This window comes from Rhinopithecus bieti, unplaced genomic scaffold (assembly GCF_001698545.2).
Source record: "Rhinopithecus bieti isolate Rb0 unplaced genomic scaffold, ASM169854v2 scaffold_15838, whole genome shotgun sequence".
Lineage (NCBI taxonomy): Eukaryota > Metazoa > Chordata > Mammalia > Primates > Cercopithecidae > Rhinopithecus > Rhinopithecus bieti.
The window spans coordinates 1,035,389-1,050,475 of record NW_016808928.1 but is presented as its reverse complement, the minus strand read 5'-3'; the positions used below and the strand labels follow the sequence as shown (position 1 = coordinate 1,050,475).

Below are 15,087 nucleotides of genomic sequence, written 5' to 3'. Positions count from 1 at the left end.
CCTTCCTTCCTTCCTTCCTTCCTTCCTTCCTTCCTTCCTTCCTTCCTTCCTTCCTTCCTTCCTTTCTTTCTTGTCTTCTTTTCTTTTCTTTTCTTTTCTTTTCTTTTCTTTTCTTTTCTTTTCTTTTCTTTTTCTCTTGACAGGGTCTTGCTCTGTCTCCTAGGCTAGAGTGCAGTGGTGCAATCATAGCTGTCTGTAGCCTCAGCCTTCTGGGCTCAAGTGATCATCCCACCTCAGCCTCCTGAGTAGCTAGGACTACAGGTGAGGCCACCGTGCCTGGCTAATTTTGTAGCTTTTATAGAGATGAGGTTTTGCCATGTTGCCCAGGCTGGTCTTGAACTTCTGGGCTCAAGCAGTCCACTCACCACAGCCTCCCAAAGTGCTTGGATTACAAGCGTAAGCCACCATGCCTGGCTTGGTGACCTCATTGCTAAAGGACAAAGTCCCCCAGAAGAGACGAGACCCACATGCTATGTGTGTGGTGAAATAATGGGGAAAGGTGACCAGAAAAGAACCACCTGCTTAACACGTGTCAACTGCTGCAAGTGGAGCCTGGGCCTTGTGTGGCTCTGGACCCAGATGCAAGGGGAGTCTGCTGTTCCATCCACAGGCCTCTATCAGGGGACTATAAGAAAGGCTGGGGGCACAGCTGGAGCCCAGAAAGAGCTCTCCCAGCCTCCAGTGCGGAGGCTCTGTCACGAGAGGGCTTGAAACACCATGCATGTCCCTGAAGCTTTGCTCTTGGGAAACACAAACCTTAAACCACTGCAGAGGAGCAGCAAAACCAACCGTTTCAGGTTCTCATATTATACATAAAGTGACATAAGATTATTTGAAGGTAAGCTCTGCTCTATAAAATGCGTGTTCCAATCTCTAGGAGACCACGACAATATTAAAAAACCTTACCTAATAAGCCCATAGTAGGGATAACTGGGGCAATAAAAATACTTAATTACACCAAAAGCTGTCAGAGAATGTGGAAGAAGTAATCAAAAAACAGATGGGGTAAATAGAAACACTCCAGTCTTTGGGCCCGTGTGTTCGATCCTGCTGTTCCTCCCACCAGCTTCCACCAGATCAATACTGAGTTCAAAAATAGTCACTGCCACCTTGTTGCCCAGCAGTAAGATCCATCCTGTACACCTTGAGGTTAGGCTTTGTAATTTCCAGGATAAACCAATATTATCACTGTTCACACCGTTGCAGTCTAAGATATCTGGATATGTGTTTTGTTTTGGTTTCATTAGTTTTCTTTAGAAGAGAACGCAGAGCAAGAGTGACACCTGTGTTAATTCTCCAATGTCCAGTTAAGTTAAATAACGTGAACAAAGACTAAATGGCTGTAGAATATATTGACAATGCAAAGGTGCCGATTGTTTTGCTTTTACTTGGATTCTGTAAGATCACAGAGAATCTAGATCGCATACATTAAACCAGAGCTTCTGGGAATTGCTTTTGCTATCAATACTATTTTACAGCCCATCTTTCAAATATAAGTGTTTGGTGTTTGTTTGAGAAATTTCCACCAGTGTCTATGTGGATGTACTATGGTTAAGGGGGCCTAGTTTTCACTTCTGTATGCGAAAAGAACTCCTGAGACGGAAGTAGATGTAGATAAGCCTTCACGGCACAGGTTTTAGAACCAGGCAAACTTGATTCTCAGTACGGACTCACACGCTCCTTGATTCTCCAGACAGTTTTCAGAGAGAACTGGTGTCACCGTTTGTAAAACAGCCATCTGTATGTCACATTCCTGATGGGGTAGTCTGGATACTCACAGGGTGCTCAGTAAATGGTGTTTGTAATCAAATGCACTTTTCAGGCCTGCCTCTGCATGCCGTCTGTTTTTAACGGTGTGGCTAGGACCCAGGAAGGCTAAACATGCTCTATGTTATGCTTCTTCATTTGGAAAAACTGAGCAGACTTCAAAAATATAGGGCAGTTTTAAGTACAAATAAGTAAAAAACGGTAACAAGTTTAGAGCAAGGCCTGGCACAGAGTCAGTGCCTACTGTTTTCTCCATTTTTATTTCATGGACATAAACTTTGCTAAAAAATCTGAATTTAGAGATTTGTAGATTGGCAGTCCATATCTTAAACTAAATGCAAAAATATGTCAACAACTTTAAGATACCAGAAAAACTCTTGATGATTTGCATCAACAGTCCTTATACCATCTGACGCTAATTGTAGTAAGGTTAATTCTACAAATACTTTCTAAAATCTCTATTTCAAATTCTGGCATGAAGAATAAGAACAGAGAAATGAGTTCCTCTGTATACTCGAATGGCATAAACGATCAGAATGGTGTTAGCATCAAAACAACCCCTTGAAAAGAAAATAAATAAAAATGGAGCATTATGTTTAGCCCAATTTAAAAAATACATTAAATAATTAAACAAAAGCTTGGATTCTCAAAGTTCATCTGAATGAGAAATATGTTAGTCTCTCTTTTTAAATGAATGATATTTATTTTAAATGAATGATATGATAGGAAGAAAGAGAAATGTAGATAATTATATTGATGGGGCTGAAGCCCAGGTAAGTGCATATCTCACTGTATATAATAATAAGCATAGATGAATTATTTCACTAGCACTTCTTCGCAAGACAAATGAATAAAAGCCCAGATGCTACAGGATAACTTTGAGAATAAGAGCATTCATCAGTACTAACCCCTCCGAAACTATTAGTGAATTTTTAAATACTATCATAAATAAGGCTTATGTTTTTCTATCTATAGAGATTCACAAAGTATATCAAAGTAGCCGATTTTTCCAGACACTTCCTACATAAGTAACATCCACAGGATCATTTTACACTGTCACTGAAGTAGTCCTGTTCACATAAACTGAGATAAACTTGCATACAAATGCCCATAATAAGCAGGAAAATTTAACCGGAATGTGAAACAGCCCTGTGGTTTGTGCCTGGCGTAGAATATTTATCATCAGCTGGAAATCTGGCCTTTCAAAAATATGCATGAATTTACATCCTCGCAAACGGTTTATCTCAATTCAAAAGATCACTTATTAAAGCTTATCCATGTATTTGCTTATTTGCAACTGCTTATTAAAGGAGATGAATATCAACGTTAAACATTTTTAGTACTTGAAAACAGGTCCTAAAATAAACCTTACTCATTGGAAAATCTTATTTCGCTTTTACAAGGTTTACCTACATAATCAAACGCCAAAAAAGATTTGTGAATTTGACCTTTGTCATTCCATTTATCAGACTATTAACTCAGTCTCACATCCATCTCTAAAAGGTTAGAGTCTACTGTGCGATACCTTCTTCCAATTAAAATGAATAATACACAAATGGAGGCACCGGAGCAGCAGCTCTCTGCTAGTTCTTACTTTAATTGCCTTTGAGACTAGAAATAGAAGAGGCTTATGACCATTATCTAGCCAGAAAGTAGGATTGTCCACGTTTTGGGGATGCTAATATGAGTATTTTTTAATAACTCATAAAAACTAGTAATATTACAATGGTTCATTTTTGTGCTTTTAAATGCAAACAACCTGAAATTATAGCAGTTGTTGTATCTAATCACCCCAGATTCGGACTTACACATTTACCCATTAATTTGTCTCTCGTAATATATATTTCTTTTTGTTTGTTTGTTTTTAAAACAGAGTGTCACTCTGTCACCCAGGCTGGAGCGCAGTGGGGCAATCTTGGCTCACTGCAACTTCTGCCTCCCAGGTTCAAGTGATTCTCCTGCCTCAGCCTCTTAGGTAGCTGGGATCACAGGTGCCCGTCACCATGCCCGGTTAATTTTTTGTTTTGTATTAGTATTATTATTATTTTTTTTTAGTAGAGATGGGGTTTCTCCATGTTGGACAGGCTGGTCTTGAACACCTGATCTCTGGTGATCCGTCCACCTCTGCCTCCCAACATGCTGGGATTATAGGCATGAGCCACCGCACCTGGCTTATGTATTTCATAGAGCCAGTTTTCATAAGACTCAATTTCATGCAAGTCTTACACAGTTATAGAATAATAATATTTCACTGTTTAATAAGAGCATGATTTATTTTTTCTTTAAAAAATGACTCAGTAAAACAGTGAAAGCTGTATGCAGAAAGAGTTGACCTTACTTTTGTATTCCAGGTGGAAACCAGCAGCTGCCACACTAATGTCAGATTGGAAATGCAGGTAGAGTTGGTTGGAAGTACTGTTCAGCAGTGCTGGTACCGTGGTGCCTATAAGAAACAATGCAGATAGAATTTTAACACTACAAATACATTCACTTTTCTAAATATAAAATACATGAGGATACTTATTAGGCTTACAAATCTCTATAGTTTGTCTGATTGCCACATATTTAATCTGAGTATTGGTTTTATTATGTATTCAGCCATTCTATTTTTCTAGGTACAGTAAAAAGCCATTGTCTGCTCTGACCTGCTCAAGTCGATGTGACACCTTTCTCTTGTGCTTTCTATTGTACCATGAGGGTTTGTTTTGCATTGTTTTATCCATGTAATCTTCTGCTTATTAAATTTAGTTTTTTACTTGACATGAGCAGAGAGAACAGAAAAGTTCAACAGCCAAGTGTAATGAGGGTTGGAGGAGCAGTCGGACCAGGTGGATACTGATCTGCGATATCCTTCAGAAGATGTTGCTTTTGACCACGTATATATGCTCTTCCTGATCCGCTACGTGACTCATGCTGAGTAACGTTCCCCTTGGATCTGTTGATGATTTCAACTAAAGATGCATGAAAAGGAATATATAGGGCTATTTTGACACAGTGATTTCTTTACTTAAAATGTTCTAGCCTGCATCACAGTAACTAACCGATTGGAAAGGGCGATACAGGTACAGAGGACCAGGGTAAGAAAGAAGTAATGATGCTGGCAGGTGCTGAAGAAGAAAAAATCGTTCATCACTCAGAAGTTTGAGACATTTTGGTGGAATGTATCATAATATGGAAAAATAACAGACAAGTTTAAGTCTCTTTCTCCTGATGTGTGTATGTTCAATACTCTAGTAAAATCATTCTCTAAATTAGAAGTGTATACATACTCGACGTCAAAGAAATATCCATTGTGTAAAACTCACCACAGTGTAGACAAATTATTGAAGTGAGCTACGTTGAGCATAGTACTGGCATAAAGGGAGAAGTGATAATTTAAATAACAAAGCAAAGAAATAAATTGATAATTATTCAAAACAGATGAACATTATTGAAAAGATAAGATTGCCTATCATCCTTAGCTCACCACTTAAACAATCCAATATTCCCCAACAGATTTTATTTTATTTTTTAGATGGAGTCTCACTCTGTCACCCAGACTGGAATGTAGTGGTGCCATCTTGGCTCACTGCAACCTCCACTTTCAGGTTCAAGTGATTCTCCTGCCTCAGCTTCCCAAGTAGCTGAGATTACAGGCATGCTCCACCATGTCCTGCTAAGTTTTGTATTTTTAGTAGAGATGGGGTTTCACCATGTTGGCCAGGCTGGTTTCACACTCCTGACCTCAAGTGATCTGCTCGCCTCGGCCTCCCAAAGTGCTGGGATTACAGGTGTGAGCCACTGTGCCCGGTCCCCAAGAGATTTGATCAGACCAATGACCCCAGGCAAGGACTCTGACTGTCTCTTTATTAGAGGCTTTTTTTTTTCTTGTTTGTATTTTTAGTACAGACGGAGTTTCATCGTGTTAGCCAGGATGGTCTCAATCTCCTGACCTCGTGATCCGCCTGCCTCAGCCTCCCAAAGTGCTGGAATTACTTTGAGCCACCGCGCCCAGCCTATAAGAGACTTTTTAAACACTATGTGTGTCAAACTTAACGCCTAATCTATCCCTGAAACATCACGTAGGTCTCTAATGTTTCTTAACACTACCATCGGCATTCATCCACGTCATCACATTCAAAGCTTCCTCCTTCTCCATGACCCCAAACTGCCCTCCAATCAGTCATCAGGCCCTTACTGGCGTGCTCTCCAAATATTTTCCCAAGTTATTTCACTTACTTCATATTATCTTCACAACAATCACCCCAGGGCAGGCAGCCTTATGTTAACCAGAATTAGTGCAATAATCTTCTAACTTGTTTTTTTGAGCCTGATCTTTTCCTAATTCAATGCATTCTCTATTCAGCAGTCAGAAAGCACTTTACAAATGTATATATGATGAGACATGTTAAAATTCTCATAGATTCCTCATCATCTTAGGAACAAATTTCACACTCCTTGATTTGGCTCCAAGACCCTGCGTGATCTGACTGCTGCTTGCTTTTCTAGCTTCTTATCATTACTTGTTTTTTCAGAATCATTTTTTCTTGCTTCAAGATGATCCACATCATAGGCCTGGGATGTTCATTCCTTCTTTTGATTCACTTTGACTTTCCTATTTCTAGTCATTCAAATATAACCACTTATTTCCCAAACTAAGTCACTCACTTATTAGATAAACATGTGTTTATCAGCCAGATAAACTACTAACCCATTTTCCAAACATACTAGTTGTTCTCCGATTTCGTGCAAAGCAGAACCTTCCCTGATTACGACAGAGCCTCAAAGACTTGAAACTCATCAAATCATTAAAGGCAATGAGCAGACCACTGGTGCCATGCCAAACATGACTGTTACAGCTTTAATCTGTCTTCCGTTCTGCTCTTACCATGTTCATCTCCTGCCTGGGCTAACAAAATAGCCATCAACTGAGCTTCAGAATGGATATTTGCCTTCTTCTTATGCATTTGTTCTGCACACAAAATAATCTGCTTACAATTAAGTAATGCTTGCACATTTTATTTCTATACCTGGGCATAAGATGTGTCTTTTAATGAAATTGTAGGTCAACTTGATCTATACTGTGCTTTGAGAACTCATCCTATGGAGATGGGGAAATTTAATCTTTACCATGGCTGGGGATTCCTTTCCTGCCCCAGGATAGCCAATAGTCTCAGACTTTCAGGTCCCTGACTCCTTACTTCACATAAGCTCATTCTCCAACCTCACCCGGACCCTTGAATTTTAGCAGTTTCATGTTGTTGTGCACACCTTTGAAAGAATGCTCTTTGACAAGTCCCTGGTCCAAAATCTAGCCTAAGTGCATCAGGCTACCACTTTATTTTCAAGGCCCAGTCACATCCTTGTGGTCCTGCAAGGAATTCAATGATATCTTAATTTCCTAGAGGACACCCAGGTCTGGGAAGGACCATCACTGTCCTCTTGTCAGTCACTCCAGCTCCTTCAACATCTGTCTTCACCACCATCCTCTCTGCTTTCTAAAGCTGAGCCCTTTGAAAGACTCACTCCAGGAGGGGGTCCTCCCACAGGTATGAACACCTGTTGCTTTTAGACCCAAGGTATGAACACCTGGCTGTCTCCTGGAACGATGCTGGGAAAAATACTAGTGGAATGAGATGAAATAAGGTCCCAGTAAAATACACTGCTACAAATGCAAAGGCAGTTTTTGTCAGGTATAATCTGATGACACGGTAGGGACTTCTTGGTCTTGGGCTAATAAACAGAATCTTCTGTTGGGCTTACAAAGGTTCGCCATAGTTTAAACATGTGCCTTAAGGAGTAAACTTTGGCCAATCAGTACTGAAGCTGCTACTGCAGTGTGTCGGAAGAAAAACAGCGAGAAAGCAGAGAAAAGAGAACTCCACGTTATCCTTATTAACGGCGTGCATGTGTGTTTGTGTGTGTGCACACTCTTAGAGCTTTTTGAAGGTAGAGTTCCTGCTTGAGATTTGGGGTCTATTCCTCCATCGGTTTTTCCCTGGCTGCCAAGGTGGGTATTTTCTCTGGGAGGTGGGGTCATTTTAAGCCTGAATCCTTAGTGCGTAATTCACTGTAAGAACACTGTGTGTGTTGAATGAGAAACACTTATGAAGTGTTTGCTAATATAACTCTTTTGCTTTTTGACCTTGATTTGATAGACAGGCAGAGAGACAAGTAGACAGACAATAGACAGATACATACATAATATTTTAACTAAAAAGCCATGGGGTAACAAACTATAAACCTCTCCTTGCTAATCACCTCAAATATGTTGAAGAGAAGTTACTGTAAACTATGTAACAGGTAATGGAGGAAAGATGAAGGGTGGTTGCCAAGCGGATAACCTGGTGTGTCTCCAAAGAGAAAATTAATCTGCCTAAACTACACCTTCTCTCCTTTCCACAGCCTCTATAAGAAGCGAAGTGTTGGTTGTGCAGCTGAAAACAGGGCACACCCAAAGCCTTGGAGAGAGACCAGTGAGGGAGGAGGAAGGAAGCAAGAAGTGGAAGGAGTGTCAGCTGCACCTGCTCATTGGCCCGACGCAGAGCCCTTTTTACTATGAAGATAAAGGGACTTCCACTAAAGCACTGATTTTTTTACCCATTTTATCCAATTTCCATGATGTTTGTTGTCCTCTCACTATTGCATTACTTTTGTATTTTTGGACAATATTTGTAGAAAGAACAATATGTTACTATAGATCTAACTAATTTATCCAAATACATTTTCATTATATCATCTGCACTACTTTTTGACTGTTTTAACCTGAATTTGGTATAATCAGTTAGTTTTTCCACTCCATTAAATCAATTTAACTAACTATAAATCCTTTTAAAAACCATGTTTCTTCTCCACTTTCCACCTACCGATGACAGGAGCATCAGCTCAGTTTCACTTCTCATACAGCGTTTGCACGCTTGGTACAGTTTGCACGCTTGGTACAGTTTTTTCAGTTGTACCCTCATTGGGATGTGAGACGCCAGCTTTTACATTTTAAAATTTATTTAATGCCCTCCAGCCCTTAGCGTAGTCATCTCCCATGCAGGTATTCCATACACAGTTTGACTTTTTTTTTTTTTTTTTTGAGATGGAGTCTCACTGTCACCAGGCTGGAGTGCAGTGGCGTGATCTCGGCTCACTGCAACCTCTGACTCCCTAGTTCAAGTGATTCTCTTGCCTCAGCCTCCTGAATAGCTGGGATTACAGGCATGTGCCACCACGCCCAGCTAATTTTGTATTTTAGTAGAGATGGGGTTGCACCATGTTGGCCAGGATGGTCTCGATCTCCTGACCTTGTGATCTGCCCACCTCGGCCTCCCAAAATTCTGGGATTACAGGCTTGAGCCACTGCGCCCGGCCTGTTTGACTTTTTTGTTCATCTTCTCTGGACGTATTACAGTGGTATCAGAGAAACCTATTTCTTGTTTTAAAAAATTTTCCGTAAGTTATTGGGGTACAGGTAGTTTATTCGGTTACACAAATACTCTTTAGTGGTGATTTGTGAGATGTTGGTGCGCCCATCACCCAAGCAGTAGACGCTGCACCATATTTGTTGTCTTCTATCACTCACCCCCCTCCCACTCTTCCCCCCAAGTCCCGAAAGTCCATTATATCATTCTCATGCCTTTTCGTCCTCATAGCTTAGCTCTCACATGTCTGTGAGAATGTACAATGTTTGGAGAAAAGCCTACTTCTGATGCCACTTACTCCGCCACCCCTAGTCACTGAAAATGCTGTGGTATGCTCCAGTTCTATAAAGGAAAGGTGATCACAAGTCTCTTGTGTGTGAGTAACAAGTGCACTGTGCATTTGAAAGTGCTTTGTGAAACCTCAGGCCCCCCTAACAGTGATTGTTAATTCAGCAAGCAGATCCGTGAATGACAGCCCTGTTTGCACTCCTGTTATGAAAAACAATCATTTGCTATCCTGTGAGTAATGTGGGATCTTGGTGCCCTGGTGGCACACAGGAGAAGCAGGAACCTACCAGCCAGGGGAGGCTGGGAGCACGATGCTGGGCTGGGCACCCAGGCACAGCTGCAGAGGGCACTTTCCTGCAGCAGCTTCCACACTGGGATCTCAGAACAGCCTATAAGAAGTAGCTTATACCCCTGTACAAAATGCAACAGAGTGATTTTTTTTAAATGGTGCCATAGGCAGAATGTTTTTGATCATATAGTTTTACTGTGGCCTGGATAGAACAATACATAACAAAGGAAAAAGAAACTGTATGATAGTCCCTGAAGGTTCTCCTCTCAGTACGGTGATATTTACCTCTCTTTAATATTGTCAGCCACAAAGTTGTATTTATTTTGTTCTATTTTATTCATTTATAATTTATAACCTGTCTATTTCCAAAAAATGATGTTAAGTGGCTTGCGATAAAAGACCTTCATACGTATGTTTGTCCAAATAGAAATAAAACACTAAAACATTGAATGATGGACATCAATTATTTTTTCTGAAATATGTACCTCTTACAACTACTCATTCTTGTTTGTATTCAATAACTAACTTTGTAAATGGTTTAATATCTCCTTTATAAGCATTTTTAAAATATCGTAATTACAAAAAAGTTTAAATGTTGATAACGCTTTAACACATTCAAACTTTATGGCTGACTTGTCATTTCTCCATATAAAATGTTTTTTAAAATTCATTCTAAACTTTAGAAAGAAACAATTTCTAACGTACAGAAAAGGTGCAAGTGTAGCATAATAAAACTGAAACATCTACTATCTCTCTATAGATAGAATTGTTAAGTCTATCTCTATATGTGTATTGTAAAATTATTTTATTCTAAATGATTTATGGGCAAGTTACAAGCACGATGACTCATTTCTCATAAAAATCCAGTGTCCACTTTTTAAATACAAAACAGTTCTCTAAATCAAAAACATAACACAGATACGACATGTCATCCGCTGACCTCCTTTAAATTCCATCCACCTGCCCTCAGGGCTTGGAGAGGACAGGACTCTACTGGAATCACTCAGGGCATCTTGTGTTAAACCCCCCGTTCTCTTTAGTCTGGAAGAGTTCTCTGGTCTTTCTCTGTCTTTCATGAACTTAACACTTAAAAAAAAAGAATAAGCAAGTTCTTTTGTGGGATTATTTTTGCTTTAAGTTGCATTTGTCTGATGCTCTGTATGATTATATGAGGCCATTCATTTGGGGTGAGAATAAAAAGTGGGGTACTGCATTCTTCCGAGGGTCTCTTACTGCTGAGCTCCCCGTGGTGGGAGGGGGCCGGCCCCATGCAGGCTCACAGACGCTGATTCCAGCATCGCTTCCCGACGCCGCTCAGCATGACTGTGAATTCATATCAACCGCTTGCCATCAGCTGTGGTTGGAATATGTATGCTACAGCTATTGCAACGTGACACAATAATTCGAACTGCTGCTGCTGCTCCTTCTTCCTTCTTCCTCCTTCCTCCTTCCTCCTTCCCCTTCCCCTTCTCCTTCTTCTTTTGTTTTTGAGAGTGAGTTTCTCAGTATACCAATGCATACAACAGCCCATTCTTGACGATCTTGTGTCACTTGGTGAGAGAGGTGTCTGTAAAACCCTCCACGCTGAAGGCACCTTTTCACTCCTTGTCAGGACTTAGGATTCACAGCGGAGTGGCACGAGGATGATGAGAGTCCTGTTTCTCATCAACACGTCACCCACTAACTTGATGTGCCCTGACATTCCAGCCTGAGCCCATCATGAAAAGGCCTGCCGGACGATGACACTCACCCTTCTCCACGTATAAGCTGGCATTCTGCAGCCACGGAAAGCTTTAATTTTCATTCATTTTATGAGTTCATTAATCTAATTTTGTCAGCATAAAGTTACAAATTTCTATGTTTGGTGTTGTTGCTATTGTTTTAGAGACAGGTCTCCCTCTGTCACTCAGGCTGGAGTGCAGTGGTGCATTCACAGCTCACTGCAGCCTTGAACTCTTGGGTTCAAGCCATCCTCCCACGTCAGCCTCCTGAGTAGCTGGGACTACAGATGCACACCACCAGACCTGGCTCATTTTTTCTGATTTTTGTAGAGACGAGGTCTTGCTATGTCGCCGAGACTGGTCTCAAACTTCTGGCCTCAAGTCATCCTTCCACCTTGGCTTCCCAAAGTGCTGGGATTATACGCGTGAGCCGCCATGCCAGATCATAAGGCTCTATTTCATACAAAATGGTTTGTCTCGATGTATTCCTACCACAGCTTTGTAGTCAGTATTTCTCCAAGAAATGCTGTTTCCTTTAATGGGAGAATGGTGTTTAGAGGGGTAGTTAGAAAGCAGAATTTGGGTGCTACTGGGCTGTTGTTTATACCTCTCAAAAGACAGGAAGAAAATAAAATATGTACATACACACATACACACTATATTTATGTCTATAGCTATATATATATACTAAAACCATGCGTTCACCCCAATGTCCCTAATTCAAACCATGCATTCACCCCAATATCCCTAACTCAAATCCAACGCAAACAGGCCCATCCTAGCCTTCGTCATTTCCATTTTCACATTCATTCTACTCCTGACAACATGAACAGGAACTGTGAGCAAATCCTGTTTGTGCGCAAAGAGCCACTTATTCTTCACACTTCCAGATGCCTGGCCCAGAGTGAAGAAAGAAAAGATGCACAGCCAGAAGGAAAAGGAAGTTCTGCTTTCTAAATTGGAACAAATGCCACGTAGCCCTCAAAAGAAAAGGAGGCTGGGCTTTGGAAAACTTGTGTGGGGTGAACACACGAAACCTGAGGCCGGCGTTTGCTTTGCTATTTTCTTCATTAGACCTTGGGCCTTACGACTTGTAGTACATAGGAAGGGAGTGACATATTGAGAGAGAACAGAACTATAAAGTTGACCTCCAAAAATTGTGAACCAAGAGGTTGCAGAGGCAAAGAAGGATGGAAGGCCCTCTTAGATACCTGGTCTCAGTTGAAACATAAGGAAAGAGAACAACGGGGTCTGCTTGGACTGTTATTAGGAGAACAGAGGCAAAAGAGAGACTAGAAATCATGATTTTAGGCCAGGCACAGTGGCTCATGCCTGTAATCCCAGCACTTTGGGAGGCAGAGGCAAGTGGATCACCTGAGGTCAGGAGTTCGAGACCAGCCTGACCAACATGAAGAAACCCTATCTCCATTAAAAACACAAAATTAGCTGGGCGTGGCGGCACATGTCTGTCATACCAGCTACTTGGGAGGCTGAAGCAGGAGAATCGCTTGAACCCGGGAGGCAGAGGTTGCAGTGAGCTGAGATCATGCCATTGCACTACAACTTGGGCAACAAGAGTGAAACTCTGTCACATTAAAGAAATCTAAAAGATATGTAATAAATAATATATAAATGTAATACATATTATATATTAAACATTAATATATCATATAATATATAATATATAAATAAATAATAAAAATATATGTTATTGTTTATATATTGTTTCGATAGTAGTTGTAGATCATGATGACAGAGGTATGAGGGAGTAGATTGTTTTATTAGTATTATATATAGATTATATAATGATGATGGTCATTAGATAATATGAGTAGACATGAATGATGGTTTGATGAATATATAATATGCACAATATGTACGATATATATGAATATACACAAGTATATTATAACAGATGTCATATATTATATATAATCTATATATTATATGACATATATTATATATAATCACATATAATGTGTATGTATAATATATATGTGATTATATATGTGATTATAATGATTTACTCAGTGACTGAGTAAAGGCAATCTTTAGACACACAACTAGATGGGCCTGCCATCCCTTCATTCTGGTTGGCCCTCACCAGCCAGAGCACTCATTCCTCTTCACTTGGGGAGGAGCAAGTGAAAGCTAGAGGGGCCAGATGTTTTCAGACCAAACTGTGCAGGAGAGACACAGAGCATGAGTGTTCCCTTCTCTACTGCCCCTTCAGAATATCGACCGTTATATAGTGCATCAGAGTTAAATTAGGACGTCTTCTTGACTATTCTTTCCGAGTGAACATACAAATGGACTTGATATTCACAATGGCCACAGCCCTAAAGAAAAACATTCCTAATTGGTGAACATGGTTCTTCTCATATTTTCCCCACAATATGCATAGGGGACAAGGACAGAAAGCAGCTGAGATGAGGATGATTGGTGGTTGATGAAGCTCATTCACAAGAAAACCATTGTCTTAAAACGTGAAAACATCTTAGAATAACTATAAACCACTCCTATATCAGACATCTCCACAGCCTCTCAAAAATACATAAATGCCTAAATGTTAAACTGTGAAAAGTGAGTGGTCTGTTTAACTTCAGAACGTGTACACTTGCAATATTGTACCCAGATGTATATTCTTTAATAAAATTAATTTTAGATATAAAAAATTCAATTTAAGTGAATATGAAAACATTTTATCAGCCTCTCTTAATTTATAGACTTATTATAGAAAACAATGGTATTTTATGTTGTTAGACCTAATCACATTATTTTAAACTGGATATACATCTTCATATAATAGTTACTAAATTTTTTTATTTGATAGTAGGGTTTTTGTTCATTCATATTTTATTTAACTTAGTTTTCTAAAACATTTACATCTTTGCATTTTTTACTAAGGAATCTGAAAACAACAAGCTAAATATTTCATAATTATTTGTATGAGACAATTTTTTTTTTTTTTTTTTTAAGATAGAGTCTCACTCCGTTGCCCACGCTGGAGTACAGTGGCAGGATCTTGGGCTCACTGTAGCCTCTGCCTCCTGGGTTCAAGCAATTCTCCCACCTCAGCCTCCTGAGTAGCTGGGACCACAGGTATGTGCTTGGCCAACTTAAAAAACAAATCTTTTGTAGAGATGGTGTTTTGTTATGTTGCCCAGGCTGGTCTCAAACTCCTGGGCTCAAGCAATTCTCCCACCTTGGCCTTGTAAAGTGATGGGATTACAGACATGAGCCACCACAATCATGTAAGCCAACAGGTATCCTAAAATATTGTGATGAAAATCAAATATTATGAGAAAAGATTAAAAGGTTATAAGGCTAACACCTGTATTTTAACCTGTATTTTCTTGGTATTTTATCGTAAGCATTTTTATCCCTTGCATATGTTATATCTCAGAAATATGAAAAAGGCAAAAAAAAAATAGTATAAATTCTGCTCACATCATTGATATATTAGTTATTATGTGACAAAGAATTGTTCTGGTCTTTATCCCTGATATCCAGGAGGTAAACTCTAAGCCCTTGGTATTTCCCAGGTGGCAGGAGTGCCTTCGTGGGCCACGGAGGAGCTTCTCACACCACACTGTTTGTGGTGATTGTGATAATGATTATGATTATGGTAACT

The 15,087-nt window shown here is 39.9% G+C and overlaps 1 protein-coding gene across 1 annotated transcript in view; it reads right to left on the bottom strand.

The window, feature by feature from the left end:
* Positions 1 to 15,087, bottom strand: part of CSMD1 (CUB and Sushi multiple domains 1) — a 1,215,136-nt gene that overhangs the window by 257,558 nt on the left and 942,491 nt on the right. The window contains exon 35 of the mRNA XM_017887857.1: positions 4,106 to 4,210. Within this exon, the coding sequence (XP_017743346.1) occupies positions 4,106 to 4,210 (105 nt within the window). The remainder of the gene's footprint in view (positions 1 to 4,105; positions 4,211 to 15,087) is intronic.